The 23,435-nt window shown below is 34.9% G+C and overlaps 1 protein-coding gene across 3 annotated transcripts in view; it reads right to left on the bottom strand.

Moving 5' to 3' along the window:
- LOC149803775 (filamin-A-like) overlaps nt 1–23,435 on the bottom strand; it is a 104,473-nt gene that overhangs the window by 76,176 nt on the left and 4,862 nt on the right. The window contains exon 1 of one of the 3 annotated variants that reach the window (XM_089953561.1): nt 21,350–21,560. The exons of 1 other annotated variant lie outside the window; for it this stretch is intronic. In XM_089953561.1, the coding sequence (XP_089809687.1) occupies nt 21,350–21,403 (54 nt within the window). In that variant the 5' untranslated portion in view covers nt 21,404–21,560. Of the gene's footprint in view, nt 1–21,349; nt 21,561–23,435 lie in introns of those variants that run through there. One more of the 3 variants, XM_089953564.1, reaches the window with a different exon arrangement.

Genomic DNA, 23,435 nt, shown 5'->3' with positions numbered 1-23,435 from the left:
CTTGCCCACTCCAAGGTACATTGGCTGTTGCCCTCTTCCTGAGGTGGAAATTTCATACCAGGAGGGATTGTACGTAAGCTCCTATAGTCGGTGTGATATTAAGAAGCTAAGACAATGTTTTGGTAGGAAGTTAGTATATACTCTTATGTCCCTACCAAAGCAACACACCTGCATTTTACTTCCAACTATGAGTTGAGAAGAATACCTTTATAAAACAAAAATTTCTTTAAAACCTAAGTAATGACATCATGGTGCGGTAAATGTAAAAGCCCACCTTTTAACAGGCAACTTAAATTTAAGACAGGTGATGACCAATAATTTACAGCACACCCATTTCAATAACAAGCAGCGTGTGTATGAGCAAGTATATAACTCTAGCATGAAAAATGTGGCATCATATATCATATGTTGAAAATATAGTTCTAATACTAGATTCACATCCTATATCCACATCATATCAATTATATAGTAAGCATTTCGTACATTCAAGTATTTAACTATCACACACACTGTTTGAAAAATGTCAAACAGCGATATTTTAGGATGACTTTCTATTGGTGACCAAACTTAGATATTTGCACGCAATTTCAAAGTAAACATGCATGTCAGAATCGATAGCATCCTATAGATCTTGCCATATCGTTGATTTGAATGATACCCAGCTGAACAAATCAATAACTGATTACATAATATCTTGTAGGAGCATAGATACAATAATGCCAAAGACATTTTATTTTTTTTCTCTCTCTGTAGTTTGAACGCCACTGGCGATTTGCTGCGCCACTTAGAATACAACAAAATTGATTGTCTCTCCTTTGAAAGCTAGCGAAACATAAAGATCACAAATATCTGTTTTCGTCTCATGTGAATCCTCAGGTTAATATGTAATTCAGTCTTCCATTTCATCGGAGGAACGACTGACGCAAAGCCTGTGGGTAGCTTACATCGGGAGAAAGCGGATTGGAACTTGGTGGGATAAGCAGCCTCAAGTCCTAGTCACAATGATTTTATTCCCCTTAAGTTATCATCCTCATTCCAGGACGCTTGTTCCCAACTTAAGCCAGCATTCAGGCTGCTTGTCACGAAGTTAGGCCATCAGTCTGGACGGTTATTCCCAAGTTAGGCCATCAGTCTGGACGGTTATTCCCAAGTTAGGCCATCAGTCAGGACAGTTATTCCGAAGTTAGGCCATCAGTCAGGGCGGTTATTCGCAAGATAGGCCATCAGTCAGGGCAGTTGTTCCCAAGATAGGCCATCAGTCAGGATAGTTATTCTGAAGTTAGGCCATCAGTCAGGGCGGTTATTCCCAAGATAGGCCATCAGTCAGGGCGGTTATTCCCAAATAAGGCCATCAGTAAGGATGGTTATTCTCAAGTTAGGTGATCGGTCAAAGGCAAATTAAAGTTTTATGCACACACTAAGACAAGTCCTGCCAACGGCAAATGTTAATTGCCAATCCATTAGCTGAAGCGTAAATCGTCTTGACTTGCACTACTAAGTGTATTCAGAACAAACTCATTGAGAACTATCACTAATTATCATACGTAAATAATTAAAACCGAATATTTTAATGTTTATCTCATCTTCAAAGCCAATAAAGAGATTTCTGCAAGCTTGAAATAACACAAAAACAATCCAACCCTGCAGTATAATAAACATGTTCCCAATTGCATATCGATCCACTAGTACTCACATACCAAGCTTTCCACTACTTTTGAGGTAGTTTTACATTTCTGTTGGGATGAGGAGTCAGAACCAAATGCCTATCGAAAAGTTGGAATCCGAGTTGGTGGCATAGCGTAGTCGCCTCCTAGCGGGAATATCAATCTTAACCGACCTCACATCGAGCAATATTTGCATTAAATCCGTAAAGAGACCATTTATTTTCAAGAAATTGCGAGCATAATGTTTGTTATGTCTTTAATCCGCTGACAGCTTTGATGAAATTTAACCCGGTACTCGCAATCTACATTGCTAGTCACATGACCACCCAAATCTCGCAACATATATCATAGGTCAATAGTCACGTGGTTATTAACAGTGAATCTCTTTCCAGTGAGGTTGAAGTACAAAATTCGAAAATATTATATGACAGTCATGTAATCTTTGTTAAAAAAAAAAAGAAGAAGAAGCAAAGGGCAAATTCTCAACATATTTATTCCGAGATCCCATGCCTCCACTTTAAACTATCTCAAATGGGGTGGGAAAGGTCAGAAGAAACTTGACCTACTACCTACCAAACTATTGACGGGATACAAATACCTTCCACCCATGCTTTTGGGTATTTCTTAAGCAGTCATATCTCTTTTTTTTAGGCTAGAAACATCTTTGAGATAATACAATAATCTTTTCACCGTCTTTTTGTGGTTAAAAATAATATGATTACTTAACATTTTTAAAATAGTACAAGAAGAATGGCATGATAAAAGCTGTGTTGGCAAGATGGTTCGATGGCCCTGGGGGCAATGTTCCTTTGTGACCCCCTACTTTGCTATAGAGTACATATTTTTTTATGTCAATTGCCTGTCGCCCCTATAAGTTTTGTGAAGAATTCACCGTTACTCAAAGCTCAAAGTGAAATACTATAAAACATACAGTTGCATGAAAAATCCCAAAAGCGCCCCTTTCGCCTGACGCCTTGTGGCAATTTCCACCTCCCACCCCCCAAACCTCCCACCCCTCGCGCTGACACTGGATGAAATAAATGTTTCACAAATGAACTAAACCCGCCACTACACATGTGAAAATACAGAGTGTTTACGGCAGAACAGTAAAGTTGCATAGTTTTTGGTCTTTCTCTGCTCCAAGTCAAATACGTTTAGTCATTTATTTGGCTACGTATGTTGAAAGATTTCAAATTCCGGATTAATCACTCTGACCTGCACAAATCCTGCATCTCACAGTATCAGATACCCATTGCTAAATATGTCTAGTAGGAACGAAGTGTTGAAGGCGCGTGCGTGGTTCTAATTACCCTGCACTGAAGAAGTAATGGCTGAAATATGTTCTTATCAGAGAAAACAAATAGCCGAAAGGTGTCTTGTTTACGAGTTCGTAAAATCTACAACGTGTTTTAGATTCAGAAACATTTTGTCATGATTGATAGACCACTGCTTTTCTAAATAGCTGGAACAATGCAAGGTTGTATTGCTTCAATAAATAAAGTAACCGGTGACCAAGATAAGAAAAGCCAAGGCCGAACATATTTTCTAACTGCAATCACTGTTTCGATTCAGAACATAATAGCACCATCTTCCCTTCTTTCTCAGCACTATATCCATTAGGCAAAATCCATTCTCACCCATGGCTAAATCTCGTCTGCAGATGGATGATCAGTTCCCTCTTTGTTGCGGAAGAATAACACTGGCCTACTATTGAAGTATCCGAAACCTAAAGAAGTAATTTTCCCAAATAAACCACTATACCTCAAACCGCTGATCAAAATATCAGAGAGACATACTCGTTAGAGCGCAACTAAAATCCCTCACAAATAACACTACACGTTGATCCTCCGAACCGCGTGGGAGCTGTAGATGCAAGATTTTAAGATTTTCCTGAAACGCGATATTTCTCCAATACAGTTGCAGCGGCAAAATACCATCACATACAAGAAACAAAACGTGATTGATTTAATAGCTTCCGGTATGTGTGGGAAACGGACAAAAAAAATGTGGAACATATTGTTACCTCTGCCCAACACTTCAATATAATTATCCTAACTGGCATGGCCCAAAATCAAATATTGGAATCTCGAAATAAAAAAGAGTAAAAGAGAAACTTATTGGAGTCTCTGCTCAGAAGTCTTGGAACAGACGACTTGAATCAAGAAGAATAAAATCCTATGCACAGTTTGAATTTCTTCTTGTCTCTTAATCCATCCTTAATTTTGGCAATGCATTTTCTTACATGTGCTTTAGACATTTCTCGGGATAAAATTATGAGTATCGATATATCTAACACAGAAAAAGAAATCAGATATGTCCTGAAAAGTTTTCTTTATTTTGAAGCAGTAAAGAACTGGGTCATATGCGGTCCTGCTGATACATAACGACTTTCTCGCCAATTGGAATTCTTGACTTACCACAATGTAAATGGTTCAAAGGATGCAGTTGGTAAATGCATATTTTTTTTTTCCATTCTAGAGGGTCACTTCATAAGCATCTTCAATTACTGTACTATTTTCACTTCATTTGTGTCGTCAATCTTGAAAAAGAACGGATCACTAGACCTTGAAATCGATTGACTAGAATCTGATCAATCAACTGGAAGATAATGTGACGCTGTACTTCCCTCTTCAGACTTTGTATATCTTGGTGAACAGTAGTCTGATATGAATGGTGTTAAAATAAAAGCAAATGCTATGTATTATAGTCTGCAATCGTGGATGCAAGATGAAAAGCAGACGCAATTTTAATTTACTTTGGCTATGTTTTATGAGTAATTGTTTTTATTCACATTTAAATAACTTTAAAACTGCTTCAGGTCTTGTTGAAAATATCAGCTGTTAACGATATTTAGTGGGCCCTTTAATAAGCATAATTAGTTATTGTAGCTTTTCTCGTTGGTATTTCATGGCTCATGCAAGAGACGAAGTTACTAGGTACATCTAAGTACACCTATATATTTAAAAAGAACAAAATATAAAAATTATTGAGCATGATAGAATCGTGATATATGTTGATACGGACGCAAATTGCCTGCTTGGATTTAATACATAACACTCAACTACCCAACTTTTATGCTGTATGAGAAACGCATTCAGTTGATACGCACCCGTATCAGCCATCTATCACCCGTATTAATCAATAAGATACTTAAAATGTATACGAAACATTATATAAGTATGAATTTTCTACTTCTACTAGAGACAAAACAAGTTGCAAGTTATTTTATCTTTATGTTAGAGACAAATGTTCTCTTTTTTGATTACTTAGGAAATGTTGCACAGGTTTTAGATCAACAGAGTGAGACTCATCACAGTCTATGTCATGGTTTAATCGGATTAAGACTAGGAACAGTCTAGCTCATGGTTTGATCGGAAAAAGACTAGGCACAGTCAACCTCATGGTTTGATCGGAATAAGACTAAATACAGTCGACATTTTGGTTTGAATAGACTAAGACTAAACACAGTCTACCTCTAGGTTTTATTTGAATAAGACTAGGCACAGTCTACCTCATGGTTTGATCAAAATAAGACTAAATATACCTCTTGGGTTGAATAGAATAACTCTAAGCATAGTCTATCTCTTGGTTTGATTGGAATACGACTAGGCACAGTCTAACTCATGGTTTGATTAGAATAAGACTAGGCACAGTCTACCTCATGGTTTGATTGGAATTAAACTAAATACAGTCTACTTCTTGGTTTGATCGGAATAAGACTAGGCACTGTCTACCTCATGGTTTGATCGGAATAAGACTAGACACAATCTACCTCATGGTTTGATCGGAATAAGACTAAATACAGTCTACCTCTTGGTTTGAATAGAATAAGACTAAGCACATTTTACCTCCTGGTTTGATCAGTATAATACTAATCACATCGTCCGATAGGTATAGACTATTCACAGTCTCCCTCATCATTTGATCGGTATAGACTAATCAGTCTCCCTCATCATTAGATCGTTATAGACTAATCACAGTCTCCCTCATCTTTTGGTCAGTATAAGACTAATCACAGTCTCCCTCATCTTTTGGTCAGTATAAGACTAATCACAGTCTCCCTCATCTTTTGGTCAGTATAAGACTAATCACAGTCTCTCTCATCATTTGGTCAGTATAAGACTAATCACAGTCTCTCTCATCTTTTGGTCAGTATACGACTAATCACAGTCTCTCTCATCATTTGGTCAGTATAAGACTAATCACAGTCTCTCTCATCATTTGGTCAGTATAAGACTAATCACAGTCTCTCTCATCTTTTGGTCAGTATACGACTAATCACAGTCTCTCTCATCATTTGGTCAGTATAAGACTAATCACAGTCTCCCTCATCATTTGGTCAGTATAAGACTAATCACAGTCTCTCTCATCTTTTGGTCAGTATAAGCCTAATCGCAATCCACCTCATCGTTTGATTGGTACGGAAAGAAGGACATGTTAACGAATATTGAGAGAAGGATGCTTCCCCAAAATCAAATCATATTATTGAAAAAACCTCAAAATTTTGATATACACTTATTTAAAAGGAGTTTGTCTTTCAGTAACATGAGCAATGTTCTGTGTGAGACTACAGAGTTAAATCTCAATGTCAGCATACATTAGGGATAGTTTTAAGGTGCTAGTCACAAACAGTTTTGTGGTAACCTGACACAAAATGTATATATGTCGAAGTACATAGTGTACTTTCTTCCCATCAGGAAAACAATCTGCGATCGTTACATAATTATGTATTCTCGCTGTGACGAAGACACGGCTATATTAAATACGAGGGATAAAACAGATGTTTACTTATTTAGTTACTTTTTGTGTTTTCTTTGTGGTAGAACACATTGTGAGACTGTTTTTAATCGGATAATTAAAAGATGTAAGTTTATTTTCTGGTCATGAAATTACATAAACAAATTTGAACACACGTGCTGCAAATTTACAGATTTAGTGTTGTAAATTACAAATATGATAGCCAACAAATGTTAAAATAATAGCAATGAGGCTATTTTTTCATCGGAATACAAATAGTTTATACATATGTTCTCATGTCTGACATAAAGATGTAAATACAAATGTAAAATGTGACATAGAAAACCTAGTTATTATTTACATCGTCATCATATAAACAATGTGTGAGGTAAACTCTCCTTGAAACTTGGAAAAGGACAAGTAATTTTAAAAATGTGTTCGAAAGAATTTGTTTTCGTCTTTCTGTGTATCAAATGCATAAAGCATGAATAATTCTAAGATTAGAAATTTATTTAAAGCCCATTGGAAGTAGGCGCATGCCAAGCCTAGCTGAAAAAAAAAAAACAAGAAACGACAAGCAAGACGCATGCATAGCGTATTCAAAGTGACAGAACAGTCTCTATTTAGATTTGAGATCGAAATCTCAATCCCAAATTTCAAGAATACAGTATGCACAGAACTGACGCTAACCCAAGACATCGTGCAATAAACTTCAAATGAGATTACAATGAATTATTCAGCAAGAATTATGTAATGATATTAAAACTTATGTAAAAGATGATGATGATGACGATGATGACGATGACTATAATTTTCATTGTTTTCAACTAATCATCCTGTTGATGTCTTTTCATCCACATGAGTAAATCGCAAAGCGAGGTCTTCTGAGGTAAAATAATTATTTTGTCGACAAGGCAGGCAAAGTATTATTTTTATTTCAAATTTTATCCTCATGTTGCTATGACAACTATGTTCTTCTTTCAAAAGAGAAATTCTCTTGAAAATTTACAACACACTAATCGAATAAAAGACATTGACAATGCACTGTTTGTGTGTTTGTTGAAAATGTGTACCCACCTCCACAAAAAAAAGATATATAATAATCTAGCAAAATGTACAAATAGTAAAGACAGACTCGGCATACCATCTAAATGACACGATATATCGTCACAACATCTGCGGGAAATGCTATCTTTGATAAATCATCCGTACACATTCATTTTTTGTATGGCTTCCCATCTTGGAACTACTTCCCCGATACCCATCACTTTTTGTTGAATGGTAAATATAAATATAAATATATATATATATATATATATATATATATATATATATATATATATATATATATATATATATATATATATATATATATATAACATTGGAGACACATATTCCCCTTCATCAGTTCAGACTGAATATATAACAATAGATGGAATCACAAACTACTTGGTATTTTAGATGCAACTGAAAAATTTGCACGCGTCTGGCATGAAGGACCACGGGAATGAAAATATACTTCATCATTTCTCTTTTTGGCATCAAATCTGAACTGTAATATACATGTTTGCTGTGTCGAACAATGTAGACGTTGAAATAGAAAGTACCATTTTTGTTACGCAAGATGAAATATCCGGGAAAAGAAAACAAAGTACGAAAATTACCAGTGAATTAAAAAAGACATTAATGTCTGCGTAAAAGAATGGAAGTCTTTTTCAAGTATCTAAATGCATCAAGGATGCACAAATATCGAGTCAAATATTTAAACTGAAGCCAACTATAAGTGCATGATAACATACCGAGTCAAACATTGATATTGAATCCAAACTTTAAGTGGATGCAAACATACTGAGTCAAACGTTTATACTGAAGCCAGATCTAAATCATTGCATGCAAACCGTTTGGAGAAAATATGAAACGACAAGAAAAAGACAATAATGGTGTATTGAAAGTGACAACCATAAGTAATAAAAAAAATTCAGTGCTAAGAAAAATTTGCAGATTTTCTTTGGCTATTACTTCAGTAAATAAAGTTTCCGATATCGCATACATAGAAAGTTACACCAATGTCATGGGTCTAATACAGAATCAACTTGCATATACTAGCGGCCACATTTACCCATAACTCGTACAGCAGATAAAGAGAACTGACAATGGTTCTAATGATCCCTTTCAGTTGTTGTTCTGTTTCTATAACCCAAACATTTCAGATGCATACAGATAAGCAGATTTAATATGAACAACAAACAATTTAAAAGTTTATTTTGACGTCGGACAAACTAGTTTTCTTTCTCAATTCTTCACAGGCATTATTGAGTATGAATTACATAATTGTGAAAAGCTTATGTAACACGGAACTTCTTCTTCTTCCTCGTATTATTATTATTATTATTATTATTCGCCCTTTAGATGACTATCCAGGTAAAACATATGAAATGCTTCTGAGGTAGAACCCTGTATCCACAGGGTATGTCTAACACTGACACTAATATTTTCAACCTTTTTCCTCAGGTTATAATAACAATTATGTTCCACTTTCAAATTCGAAACTATCTAACGAATTTCACGAAAAGCTACCTGGATAAATGCAGTGATACTGTCAGATTAATTGTTTGATGAATAAAGGTATTACAGGAACATAAAAGAAAGACCTAACTTGCAAATGGCTATCTTTCTCGGTACACCTACTATTACGATACATCGTTACAATATCTGCAAAGAATGTTGTTTATTTAATTACGTCATCAGTTGGTGTGGGTGTCGATCGTGCAGCTAGTCCTCTGATACCGTCAACACGGTGTATAAACGTGCAGTCGATTATTTTGTTATCACCGAGAAAACAACCTTTGAATCTTAGTACAGTTATCAGCTTATATTCCCAGAACAGAACGTACTGAACAGATGTAAAGCTATTTCATCTTTACGTCAGAAAAAAAAAAAAAAAACATTTTCGTGCTCAGTACAAGTGTGTGACTTCGACAATTTGAGCCGTATGTAAAAACTTAAAAGATAAATTAATATGTTGGGGTTTTCTTTCTTTAGTTATCGAAATATATTATACTTTGATACACCACAATGGCAAATAGCATGTTAGGACAGGGTTTCAATATCATATAGTTCCCAAAATACCAATCAATTTAAGTACAGATAATCGGTAGACAAGGGAAAAGTACATTTAGAAAGATTAACATCTGACCGGAGGTCCCCCACCCCCCTCGTGTGCCCCTTTTGTATTCCACAAAGATGAAGAATAAAGAAATTTAAACCTCTCTTGTTTTCTGTGATAACCTTTAGAAGCAAATACTATATCCCATCTCAGGTTTTCATATTTTAGATTTTGTGACCTCCTTTTTTCAATGCTTCAGTAAATTTCGAACAGCCCTCGGGCAGATACACGCTTTAAGTTTGTGTCCTTGCAGGTTTTTTGTTTGGCATGCAATATTATACCGCTGAAAGTCAACACAGTTACAAGCATATCTATGAAAAAGAAGATGATAAAAAGCTTTAATGATACACTTGTCCGTCACAAAATGATGGGTATGCACAATTTACTACATGCTAAATCCATAAATCCGAAGATAATTTTAATTGTAACTATTTGGCACTGAATATTTGTGCCTTGGCATTGTGAAATCGTATGAAATATTAACTAATGACATATAATGTATATATTTAGTTAGTTATGTAGGTATACCAGGAATCATCAAACTTCAAAGAGAATGCAGTTTGATCAGTACTACACCTTTTTAACAAAAGTGGGTCATTGTGTTCACGCTAAAATGGCTTTGTTTTTTAAAAAAAACTTTTAAATTTAATTTCTTGGATTCTGTTCATGTTGCAATTATGAAGTTTGTTGTTTTCGCACATATATGTTAGTAATATACCTTGCGACCAAATGATGTAAGTAACCAACATTGTATACATTACTGACTTAGTGTAGGCCCCTACATATTTTTATTTAGCTCATGACCAGGTAAGATCTTTCCTTGCACAATCTGACAGTAATATGTGGTTTTCAAAGGTGGAATACATATATTTATTTAATGGTGAACGTTCCATATTTCTGACTATACATTGCATATGTTGACACTTTTCTCTCACAGGGTTAGCTGTGTGCTGTACATATTAGTAGGTAGTATTTATAGGTTACTGCATTGTATGGGAAAATATGAACGAGTTTTTTTTTCCTCGGAATAATACTGCACGACCTTTGGGAGTTCATATTTTCCCATATAAATGCAGTAGCCTTATTATTATATACTCAATTTGTAATTCTACCTAAGGCTTAATTATAACAAAAAAACACTACAAGAAACAAAGTAATTAAATTTATAAAAAAACATACACAACCGTAGATTCATCAATACACAATACCAATATTAATGTGCACATAGTACAGCGAAAATTGAACTTCGTTGCGTAATCGACAGTAGTTTCAAAAAGAATTGTCGTTTTGGTCTACTTAAAATAAAACTTTAGGGCCACATTGTTTTTTTTTTTAATTTGGTCTGGTGTGGATGGATTTCGTTTTTATGTTGATCCAACTCAATTCTGCTTTTCTGATTATGATGGACTGGATTATGGGGTCAATTCAGTGCAGTGGGAATAATGTGATTTCACTTGGAAATGTACTCGAAATTCCAGTAAAGTTTCGGTGTGTCTCAGGTTTTGCAGGACATGTCATTCGGATTTGCAGTACCAGCTAAGAAAATACATCTTTAGGAAATTCACGATGCATAAATGTAAGTATATTTATTACCATTCTTTTTACCAGCTAAAGAATAATATGTTTATGCCCTGTCACTTGCATCTCGCTGTTGGAGGCACCTCAGCTTTGACCTCACTCATACAGTGTATGTCTTCTATCGCTGGCCTAACATCGTCTCGTATCAAAATAGTTACACGAGAAAAATTGCAAAACAGCTGTTGTGTGACAGCCCATTTAGCCAGCGGAAATAATACTTTTTCGTCGTCTTGGCTTATTGGTTCTGAGGCTCTTAGTTTCCTACCAAACCTTCTGTTGCATTGTTTTCTCGAATCTGGTTTTCTGACAGACTTTTAAAATGGAACGTCTCTGATAGATATGCGATGGCCCTTGGCCTCAATATGCTTTTCTACGCTATAATTTTATAGACCCTAGAGAGTACTGGTCATAGTCTGAACCATCGAATTTGCGAAAAGTTACGAATATTTCTTCTAAAATAACTGTTTCAATGATCAGAATGGTATTATATGCAAATATCATGTTCATTGGTGTGCTTGTTTGAAAGTTTTGTTTCTGACTCCGACTTTTGACTAATGATTTTAAGCAGATCATCAATGATTAATGGCAATTAAACAGATCATCAATGCTTAATGGCAATTAAACAGATCATCAATGCTTAATGGCAATTAAACAGATCAGGCAATGTTTAATGGAAATTAAACAGATCATCAGTGCTTAATGGAAATTAAACAGATCATCAGTACTTAATGGCAATTAAACAAATCATCAATGCTTAATGGCAATTAAACAGATTATCAATGCTTAATGGCAATTAAACAGATCATCAATGCTTAATGGCAATTAAACAGATCATCAGTGCTTAATGGCAATTAAACAAATCATCAATGCTTAATGGCAATTAAAAAGATCAGACAATGCTTAAAATTGGAAAAGTGTACAAGAGTGATCTATTTGAAGAAATGGTTGAAATGACGGCATATGCAAATGACCACGGTGACATTATTATGCAAAATAATTTTCTAATATTGGAAAATCAATTTCTGTACATTTAAAGATCAATTTCAATCAATCAAAATATAATTCAGCGGTACATTTTTTGAATATTATAGAATTGGTCCATTTACCCCATGCCAGCAATCTTCCAATATTAGAATATGCTAAATTTGCACAAAACTACTTGTCAAAGGTTACATAATGAGATATGCAACCAATTTCCGCTTTTATCGGTATCGTTAATTAAGTAGCGAAGACGTATTTTATGAGCAGCGATTCTGGCTGAAGCTAAAAGTAAGAGCTAATTTACCAATTAACAGCCAAAGATCTTATTCAGCACAATCGCTCTGATATGTATATTCTCCTTTTCACCGTGAACTGTTTGTAGATACTGAGAGAGAGAGAGAGATGTATTTATCAATTTATCATTGACAAGGACACTAACATTCTACTTTAGTAACAGTACCACCACTATACTCTCTCTCTCTCTCTCTCTTTCTCACACACACACACACACACACATCCTTTGGTCGGTTTGACTTAACTTTTACCATCATTCATATGTCCAGAGACATCGTGGGATGACACAAACGAAAATCTTCTACGCTGTCATTTCATAGATTTTAGTCCGTATCTGCATCGATGGTCGAGAGAGAGAGAGAGAGAGAGAGAGAGAGAGAGAGAGGTATTTATCATTGACAAAGACACGTTGTGCGACCAGGTACGCTTGGTTTACTCAGTAATAGACAGGTGCGGTAAGTATTGCATATTCCTTTTCTGTCTTTCCCATATTGAAATACTTTAATTTTTAATATTTGTCGCGTCTTTGGTCTTGCACATAAGTGTCCAAGTACACTCATCCGCCATCAAATATTTTTAATAATTCATATGATGCAAGATTGAGAAACTGTTAGATTAGTTGGGGGATTGAGGGAGGGGGGAGGGGGAGGGGTACCAGTATTTACCAGTCACATATTTGTCAGCATTTTCATCTCTGTGTGTAACACATTTAGTATATTTTGAAGCCGGTACGCTCTTTATATTGTATGTAACTACCAGAAACGGGCAAGACTGACTAGCCTTAGTGCATGCGTCATCAATGAAGGCAGTAGTATGAATCAGCAGTGCAAGGGAGATAATAGCTTTTCCCCTGAGTAACAGATACTCAGGAATTATCCAGACATTGAATGCATACATATGACGTGACTAATTAACCTACGATACATGATGTTATCTAACCAATGAAAACAGCAAACATGTACACACTGTATTTATATGCAACCCCGATAGTCACAAATACAGTACAGCTAAAGTATATCTATGTTGCTTTATTACACACAGACACACGCACAGACACAAGCACGCGCGAAATACATGGATGTAGAAATACACCACATGCACCATACTGCATAAGGTAAGAGATGACTAATGAAGTCAACCTTCCTGCGTCGCGTAATGATATTCCAGTAGAAATGGTCTTGGACTTTTGTTTTTAAAAAAAGGGTGCGGTATAAAAATAAAAACTTTGTATTTTAAGGATTTTAACCTTTTTATCCTTTATCTTAGTTTCGTATGCCTTTTTAGGGTACCTGATCTTGCTTGGCACTGTCGAGCCAGTAATGTGCTGCTGTGCCGCAAACTTATTAAATACCAACATATTTTTACAGCTTTTCTTTTGAAGGTTAATTGAGACATCTATATAGTTTCCTCTAGATTGTTATGGTTACCCGAAAACCGAACTAAACCCGCCCTGTCACTCATTCTTCAAAATGAATACAGTCTCTGCCAGCGAGTGTGAATATGCAAATGTTACCTTGACAACACAAAAAGAGAAAAAAGAAATATCAACACGATAATATGCATCTGATGCTTCTAAATATACTGTACTCGCTTATTTTATCTGTGGAGTACTTATTCCTTTATAGAGACAGTAGTTAAAATGTATTAAAAAAATAATACATAGTAAGTTAAAATTGCTCTGACGTTTTGGCCCTAACATTTCATTTATTAACAAGTCATATTTAAAATGCATCTTTATAAACAAATTAATTTATTCCTTCTTGGGACATAAGTTTAATTTCCTTGATCTGACATTACTATTTTCAAAACTATTCGAATATGGTTCGATGAAAACAAATATGTTGTACTATGTAAGACTTTTCTTAAGTCTTAATTTAAGAATGGAAAAGACCGTCTTAAAGCAACGTTTTGTTAACATCTGGTATAAATTTTGATTTGTTTAAGAAGCTCTTGACAATGCATTAGCTATGGGAATATAATTTCGAGTTTTGGTTGTTGTTCTTTTACCAACGCATTTACATTTTACGTCCCATTACAAGTATAGAAATTCAAGTAAGGCACATAGACAGAATTATTTCCCTTTCCGACATTTCCTCCAAAAAAGAACGTGCATGATCAGCGCAAGCGAGAACGACAGACTGGGATTGATAATTAATGGTTCCATAACCCCCAACACAAATTCCCCCCCACCCACCTCCACCCCACCCCAAAAAAACAACCCAAAAAAATCAAAAAGAAAAATGGCACGGACAAACTAATATTAATGATACCAGACAAAAAGAAAACGGAACTGATAGTCTGGTACTGATATCTATTCCTACCAGACAATGCTAATTAGGTGAGACAATTACATGTCACCCGACACTGAACGCACAAGCTTTTCTTTCTCCTTTGATCCACACATGTCAGTAGGTTAATGAATACTCTTGTGGCATGAGGAATGTGTTTTAAAACTGAGGTGAAAATGAAATGGGTTGGGGTGGGATGGGAGGGAGGGTAACCCGGGTATGTTTACTGTTACATTACGTTAAGTGCTTTCGACCATATTGCACGAGTTTGGAAATTATCTTGTTCTTTCTCTTTCCAAAGAAAATGTGCGCCAGGAATTGCTCACTGATGAGGTACACCAGGTAAATATAACTCGTACCGTACACACCCTCCAACAGCTTCAAGCCAAGCGCGACCAGCAAAGACCCAGATCTGCTGTCATATAATACTCCTTCCGCAGATCGGACACCAGCCATACAATTTACTCGAAAATATTCTGACCAATCAAAAACTACATTTGTCAGTTCTGACTAATCAAAATCTGTAAGTTTCAATTCGGATTAAGATTTACAAGCATGGAGTAACATTTATTATTCTAAATGTTGATTATACATTAATGACGGAGGGTACTGGCTCTAAGTTGTACTGGTGAAATCACATGTACATGCAGTTGAGGCTCTCTACCAGAGGTGCATATTCCCATTATGTAATACCATATAGTGTAAACTGTTTATATCGCATGTACTCTTTGCTGTAGACCAGGAAAGTATTTGGAAGCATGAAAAAAAAATAATTGTGTATCTGTTTGCTTGCTTTGGCATTTGGTGCCAAATATTTTTGTGAGAACATGTACATCTGTACGTTTCACTGGGCTCAGCAACATTTACTGTATAGCAATAATTTAGTCACAGCTTTTTGATGATATGATTCTTCCGAATAAAGGGATTTTGAAAATGACAAAAAATTGCAAGCAATTAGTTAAGATCGTTTTGGAGCATGCTCAAACCGGCTCAGCTGGTTCATGGGTTGCGATTTTGTGATGGAAGCTCCAATAAAAACAAATCAGAACTGTTATCTGATAAAACAATTTTGTGTTTGCAAAACATGTAGGTATTTGTGCATTGTATGTACTACTAAGTATATAATTTATTTTTCTTTGATCATTATTATTTTTATCAAACTCGTTCTCCAACTATTACTTTCTTTGGTTCACACCTGAATGCCCTGCACACAATTTCATTTGACCACGCCTACTGGCACTACGTTTCAGACCGTTTGATGAGATTCATGGATAAGATAAATTGCAAGAAGACGCGATGCAACAACGAGTGCACTGTATCGGAAACTACAGCTTAATCTTTTGGAACGTCCTGCAAAGTCAGGAGTTAATTATTCACTCAGGACCAGATAGCATTCCCAACTTCCAGGTCAATTAAATTTACGGCTCATCCGTCAAATGTATGTCGATAGTTCCCATTCGGATTACTTTGGCTACTGACCAAACAAGGAATTATTGAGAAGTTCCGAACATTAGAATTATTTGATCCTAAACAAGAAACAGCTTTTGTACTATGATAGTTTTTTTGGTACTGCGAATCCAATTTCCGATATCTGAAAAAATGTATCCAATAATTACACGAATAGGAATCATTTAGCAGTTAATTTATATGTGTTTTTATTCCCCTTTTATTTATTGGATTTAATTATATTTAAATTTATTTTATCACCTTAAACAGGCCATAGGTATGGTTGGTCATTTCACTGACAAGAATATGAGTCTTTATTTATTCCATTAGCTGTGTGGATACATTGTTTCAACTAAATGAATTGAATGGCGGATGCTACAGTAAACGACACGGTATTATCATGTATATTGTATAATATACAAATAAAACACAATGAGAAATGAAATTACAAAAAGCATGCAGATCAATGCAAATGAAATAAGCAGGTTAATTCACAAAATATCTCAGTAGGGAGAAAAATATATCTACATTATTGAGGATAAAACTTTGAAGATAAATTCAGAAATTACGCAATTCGAATTAAGCAATGGCCAGTCAAAGTAATTACCAGATATCTGAATATACGACGCCATTTCGATGATTAAAAGCCTTATACATGTAAGTGGTCAAATTACTAAAAATTATTCTCTTTCCCTCTATATTTGGATCCTCGACCATTGTACTATAAGCATTCTGGTAAAAATGATATTCATCTGCAAGGAAATTGCAAATAGAAGAAAGTCATTCCTACATTGGTTTATAGGATTTCACCCATCTACCATCCTCAGCAGTGAGTCTTTGAGAAGATACTCTAAAGTAGCAATCGCGTTTCTATCTTCTAAAGAATAAATGCTTTCAAGGTTGAGTTTGGATCCGAAATGTGTAACATGACACCTCTCGTTTAGCTTAGCCAATCAGTATTACTTTCTCAAACTGCCACAAATTGTATCACTATCATCGAAGTCAGAATAATCCTCTATAGTCCGCCCTTAGAAATAAATATTCTGTAGAATATCATTTTATGACACCTGTTTCAAATGGTTCTAGGTTTTTCAGAATGTTTTTCTCTGGTTTGTCTCAAATGTGTCATTCCCTGCACTTAATCCTACACTGAAAATATCGGTCAGACCGTTATCGAACGGAACCTAATTAAAATTCAATTTGTGCCCCACACAGTCACATATCTCGCAGTCATCGATCCAAGCGCACAGAATGTACTGTGAAATTATTTCTAATTTTTCCCCCACCATTTGCAATGGATTCACACAGAATTTTCTCATGTTTGATTTACAATTAATTCTTCTTAATCACTTTCGAACTACTGTCATTACAATTATGCTAACATTGATGATTAGCAATCATTGTTTCAGGCAAGGTAAAAACTGAGAAATGTTTATATTGCACATCACCTACCTAAAATATGAGATGCCAAATTTACCTAATTATATAAATGTGAGTTCATTCTATAATACATTTAACAGGAATAAATCTCCAGACTTGGCAACAATAATTAAAGATAGTTTTTATCAGTCTGTCAAAAAGATTCATGGCATTGCTTCTTTTTAAGGATGTAAATTTATTTTTCAGGTAAAAATAACACTGGTTTAGCGTACCCTGTCATATTTTCTTTGCTTTGTTAAAGGAATCGTCAGATAACATAACCAGTCCAATATATGCAAACTTCTTTACAATTTATAGATTTTCATTGCAGTAAGTGGATTCAAGCCAAAGTACAATATGTTTTTAATCATAACCTTTGTTTTTGAGGTGTTAACCACAAGTTTCCACTGAGTACAGTGATCTCTCAAAAATTTAACCCGGACTAAAGGCCTTAGAGCGAACATAAAAAGCTGATAATGTAATCTGCATATAAATAATAAAAATATTTACCATCCCAATATATATACCTTCAATACCATGCATGGCAAACAGTTTCTCTAAATCATTTACAAATACTGGAAAAAGTAAAGGCGATAAACGTTCACCTTGCCAGACACCAAGAATGCAAGAGAATTCATCACTTAACATATCATATTTAACTCTTGATTTGACATTTCTTTGCATAGATTTGACTTTTATCTAGAATATTTTTTCCTTAAATCTAGCTTTATCAATTTATTCCATGCGTTATCCATTACAATGTAATCAAACGTTTGGGCGAAATCAATCAACGCACAGAAAAACTTTTTAATCTTGAGATACGGTCATGTAAAATAAAAGCATTCCAGCTATATTCATACTTATTCCTACATCATGCGTGTGCTTCAATAAAGACATGATAGTTTTCTACCTAGTCATTTAGCCTATTAGTATGCACACCTATCAATAATTTACCTACGCAGCTCATAAGTGTTATAGCTCCATAATTATTAACATCATCTAAATTGCCCTTTTTATGCAACGGTACAACTAGACCCTCGTATGACGTTTCATGAAAGGGACCACATTTATATACAGCATTAAATAAATTAGAGAATGTATTTCAAAGAACATCTTTATCATGGTAAACAAACACACTAATAATCATATCTGGATCACAACTGCTGCCTAATTTTATTTGATAAAAAGAGATCAGTTTGTGTCACGTTTGTAAGGAACTTATTACCCGTTTTCTGATTGGCTGCAGATAAATTATGGATATTGATAGCTCTTTTTGAGTATATCCATGAACAGTAAAAGAAGAAGAAGAAAATACGTCAGAAATAATATACATTTTAATAAAAAAATGTAAATAGAATTTATATTATTCTAACACTTTAGGTTATAATTTCATCATAACGATCGATCATTTATGCTATCTAAGTTCAGTGAAATATGAATGAAAGAAACGTGTGCAAACATAAGTTTTGTCGACTCATATAGTTTGCACAACGTTTTTCCGCGTCATTCTTCACCGAACTAAAACACATACCTCTCATTAATTGATCATGAAGGAGGAATTATCGTACGAGATTTCTTTGTTGGAACATTCTGGAAAGACTAAACCGCCGGTCTCCAACTCTGACTTTGTGCTCATATAAATGGTTTTGATATGTGCCATAATGATTCATATGTTGTTTTTATTATTACACATTAGGGACTTCAATCAAACCACCGAAGGATTAAACAGAGTCGCCGACAAGGAATATTTTTGCTTTGGAATGGCTCTCGACCGCCTTGGTCCCTGTTGGATCCCAAGCTTTAAGTACTGTTCATGTGCGCAAAAATCTCGAAGTAATAAGATGTATTAGATTAAAAAATGAGGATCAGCAACAACAGCAATTAATTTAAAAGCATAAAGAGCATCAAACAACAGCCTTTACCTTTGATTTTCCAAGAAAGAAGCCGAGTGGGGTTAAAAAAATATATTAGCAAAGGGATCATTTTGTTATATTTGTCATAGCATTGTCATTCACCTCTTTATCGCCATAAAGCTTTGAGAGGGTATCAGAAAGGATAAAGTATGCAAATATGTATATCTCCTAAGATTTTAAGCATAACTAAATAAGAACTCCCCAAACTCCCCAAAACAAATTAGCACCATTATGATAAAATTATCAAACAAAACTCCAGAAGTGGCTTAGATACGAAGTAATCTTTAGATATAGATAGATAATGCTGATTGCAGCCGTTTTGCCGTAGGAAGCAGAAATAATGCCGAGCGCAAACTTTTGGTACGTTTGGGGAGCTTGGCCCAATTGTTCAAAGTTTTCCTGGATGATGCGGGAAACTTTGTGCACAAAGAATACCGTATATATTACACTATCATATACTAAATCCGTACATTAGATTCCAAATTTTCGATTTTTAATATGGCTGATGTCACAGACCCAATGCGTCAAACCAATAAAAATGCAACATAATTTTATGCAAGAACTTTCTTTGCAATCTGAACTGTTTGTTTTAGATAACATCCACTGCAAATAATGTCAGTGTATTTAATTTTTTCATCTAACTGCACACAAAGAATGTCACAAGTTGATCGATATAGACCCAAATTGATCTTAGGAGATGATACATACATACATAGTACAAACAGACTCATATTGTTAAGTTGACGACTGCAAAATTATCATGTATGGATTCCAATTTAACTTATGAGATTATAATTTAGAGGAGTACAAACAGAACCAAATAAAGCTTATGAAACGATAATTAGCCCGTAAAGACCAAGAGTAAGCTTATGGCATGAGAATTAGTAAGCAAAAACGTAGATTAGGCTTATGGCATGATCATAGAACGCATAGACTCACATTAAACGTTTGAGTTGATAATTATTACCAATAGACTCCAATTGCTGTGATAGAATACGTACTACGTACAGACCCAAACAAAACTTTTGAGATGATAATTTGTTCAGACAGAACCAAATTAAACTTATGACATGATATTTTACAGGCATGTACCTATATTGTGCCTATGGTATAATAATAAAACGTATAGACCCAAATTAAGCTTATGCCATGATAATTAACACACATATACCCAAATTAAGCTTATGCCAGGATAATTAACACACGTATACCCAAATTAAGCTTATGCTATGATAATTAACACATGTACACCCAAATTAAGCTTATGCCATGATAATTAACACGAATATACCCAAATTATGCTTATGCCATGATAATTAACACACATATACCCAAATTAAGCTTATGCCATGATAATTAACACAATATACCCAAATTATGCTTATGCCATGATAATTAACACACATATACCCAAATTAAGCTTATGCCATGATAATTAACACACATATACCCAAATTAAGCTTTATGACATGATAATTAACACACATATACCCAAATTAAGCTTTATGACATGATAATTAACACACATGTACCCAAATTAAGCTTTATGACATGATAATTAACACACATATACCCAAATTAAGCTTTATGACATGATAATTAAACACACATATACCCAAATTAAGCTTTATGACATGATAATTAACACACATATACCCAAATTAAGCTTTATGACATGATAATTTGCACGCATAGACTCAAAATAAGCTGATGATATGATAATTTACATCAGGACGACTTCGACCTTACGTCATGATTTTGCATCACACTTCATTATTGTATACGTAGCATTTTATTTGACATTATATTAAATATTTTAACTGCTAATAAAGAACATCAGTTGTGATGAAGAATGAAACTCACCCCTGACGTCTGCCCGCCGACCTTTGAGTACACCTGCTCATATACAGTAGGCATGGCTGAATTTAAATTTAAATCCTGTGATTCCAAGAATGGCTGACTCTTTCGCAAGCGAAAGCAATGTTGCGGGTCTAAGTAAACTGTAGTGGTCAAGAAGAGAGTTGTCCAATTCACATCACCGCTTACCGCAGAATGAGTCACTGACGTTCCGAGGGGGGAAACTTCTGCTTTCTGAGAGACCTCTCCCTCTTAGCAACCAGAATGCAAAAAGCTAGGTGTCTACTTTTCGATCTTATTGGTTGTAGCAATAACACTAGATATCAAGAGGGGTGCAATTAGGGAGATTACATTGGAACACTGTCAGTTTCAGAAGATGTGATTACATAAACATGTTCATTAACTTTCCAGCATTTCTTTTTGGCAAGACGTAACTTTAGTATAGCTTAAATACTTAAAGGCCAATTAGTGCTAGAATGTCCAAAACGCGTCATATCGTTCATTAATTATGACCGTCTTACGGCTATATGTGTATATGAAAGGAATTCTTGCCTGCACTCAAAACAATACTGTATATACTTAGCAGACAGTTATACAAGAAATATTAATTTGAATGAGAACTCGCACGGTTCATTGAAGGATGAAACGTAATACTTGGCTTTGCTGACTACAGTCGAACTATCTATATGCTCCACGATCATATAACGTTCGTCCATCCGTCTGCTCGTTCGGTTTTGTGCTTTGACCAGTTTTCGTGAATTGTGTTGAGGCATTCGTGTAGAAAATATTTCTTGGTTTTAATGCAATACACAATAATCATGTGGAACCCACGTTTACATGAATAATTCCAACTAAAACCATTAGGAAGGTCGCATCGCCGCCAACATAATAATTGCTACTATATTCTCGCCATGTCACTGATGTGCGCTCGACCAAAACAGTTTAACTTCCACATAGTTGGACTATTTACGACGACTGTACTTTCTTCGAATAATAATTCTAATTTAAAGAATGAAAAATTGTCTAAATAATCATTTTCTGAGCAGCCTTTTATTACGTTGCTGTTAACTAATCTATAATATTATTCAAAATGGAAACGTATTTCATGCTGAAGACAAATGTTATAAATTAGAGAACGTATTACAATTGTACAAGAAATAAGGAACTTCTGAAAATAGTGGATCACCTTGTGGTTTGCAAGTTATGGTGCAATTTACAATTTACTCGTATCAGTGTTTCTTTATTGCATAACAGTTCTTCAGGAAAACATCACATATGCCATACCTACACTTCCATTCCTTTTTTGCCTGTAAAAGTTTAGCTAATTTACATGAATAGGAGTCAGTCATTAGACTATAAAATAAAGCGAGAATTTTGTGACAATTAAAGTCATGTTTGGTTTCGTCAGTAGGTTTTAGTTTGGAGAGACCATTAATATACATCAAGAAATGAAACTTTCGTAGCCGCGTAGCTTTTGGAATCCTACCAAAGTTTCTGGCAGCTGCGATCGTTATCTATTCTCGCATAAAGCATCTACCATCCAAGGTGTAGTAACCAAGGTGTAGTAATTGTGGTTACAATATGTGAACACTGATAAAGGTTTCAGGCTGACGCACTTCTTCACAGCACTGTTATATCACCTTGAAGATTCGTTTTCTTAGGGGTCATTATTTATCTCTTTGCTGAAATCATCATATGCATTTAAAAGACACAAACTCACTTGCGTTTAAATGTGAGAAATTGCATCAAAATGAGTTGACATGTTACTCTTTGTGCGAAGAGCCCGCCACCTTATTTATCCATCTAACTTTGCTTCATAATTTCTTTAAAATCCATTTACACGAATTTTACTTGTCTTTTTTGTTTTAAAGATAACCTGTAAATATTAATCACTTTGCTGTGAAGCCCTGAACGGCCGTTGTACACAAGTTTTGTGGAAACTCAGCGTATTTGTATAACAATGCAAAGACCAAGAGACTAAAGGAAAATAAGAACTCGTCATAACGAGAACTCATCAAAAATGGACTTCGACGCATGCGTGAGCACATGCATAGTCTTGTTTTGCACAACTGTACTTCACAAGGGACATAAA

This window comes from Sinohyriopsis cumingii, chromosome 3 (genome assembly GCF_028554795.1).
Source record: "Sinohyriopsis cumingii isolate HCF-2022 chromosome 3, ASM2855479v2, whole genome shotgun sequence".
In the NCBI taxonomy this organism is placed as follows: Eukaryota; Metazoa; Mollusca; class Bivalvia; order Unionida; family Unionidae; genus Sinohyriopsis; species Sinohyriopsis cumingii.
The sequence above is the reverse complement of the archived record's forward strand: the minus strand, read 5'-3'. Positions and strand labels throughout refer to the sequence as shown.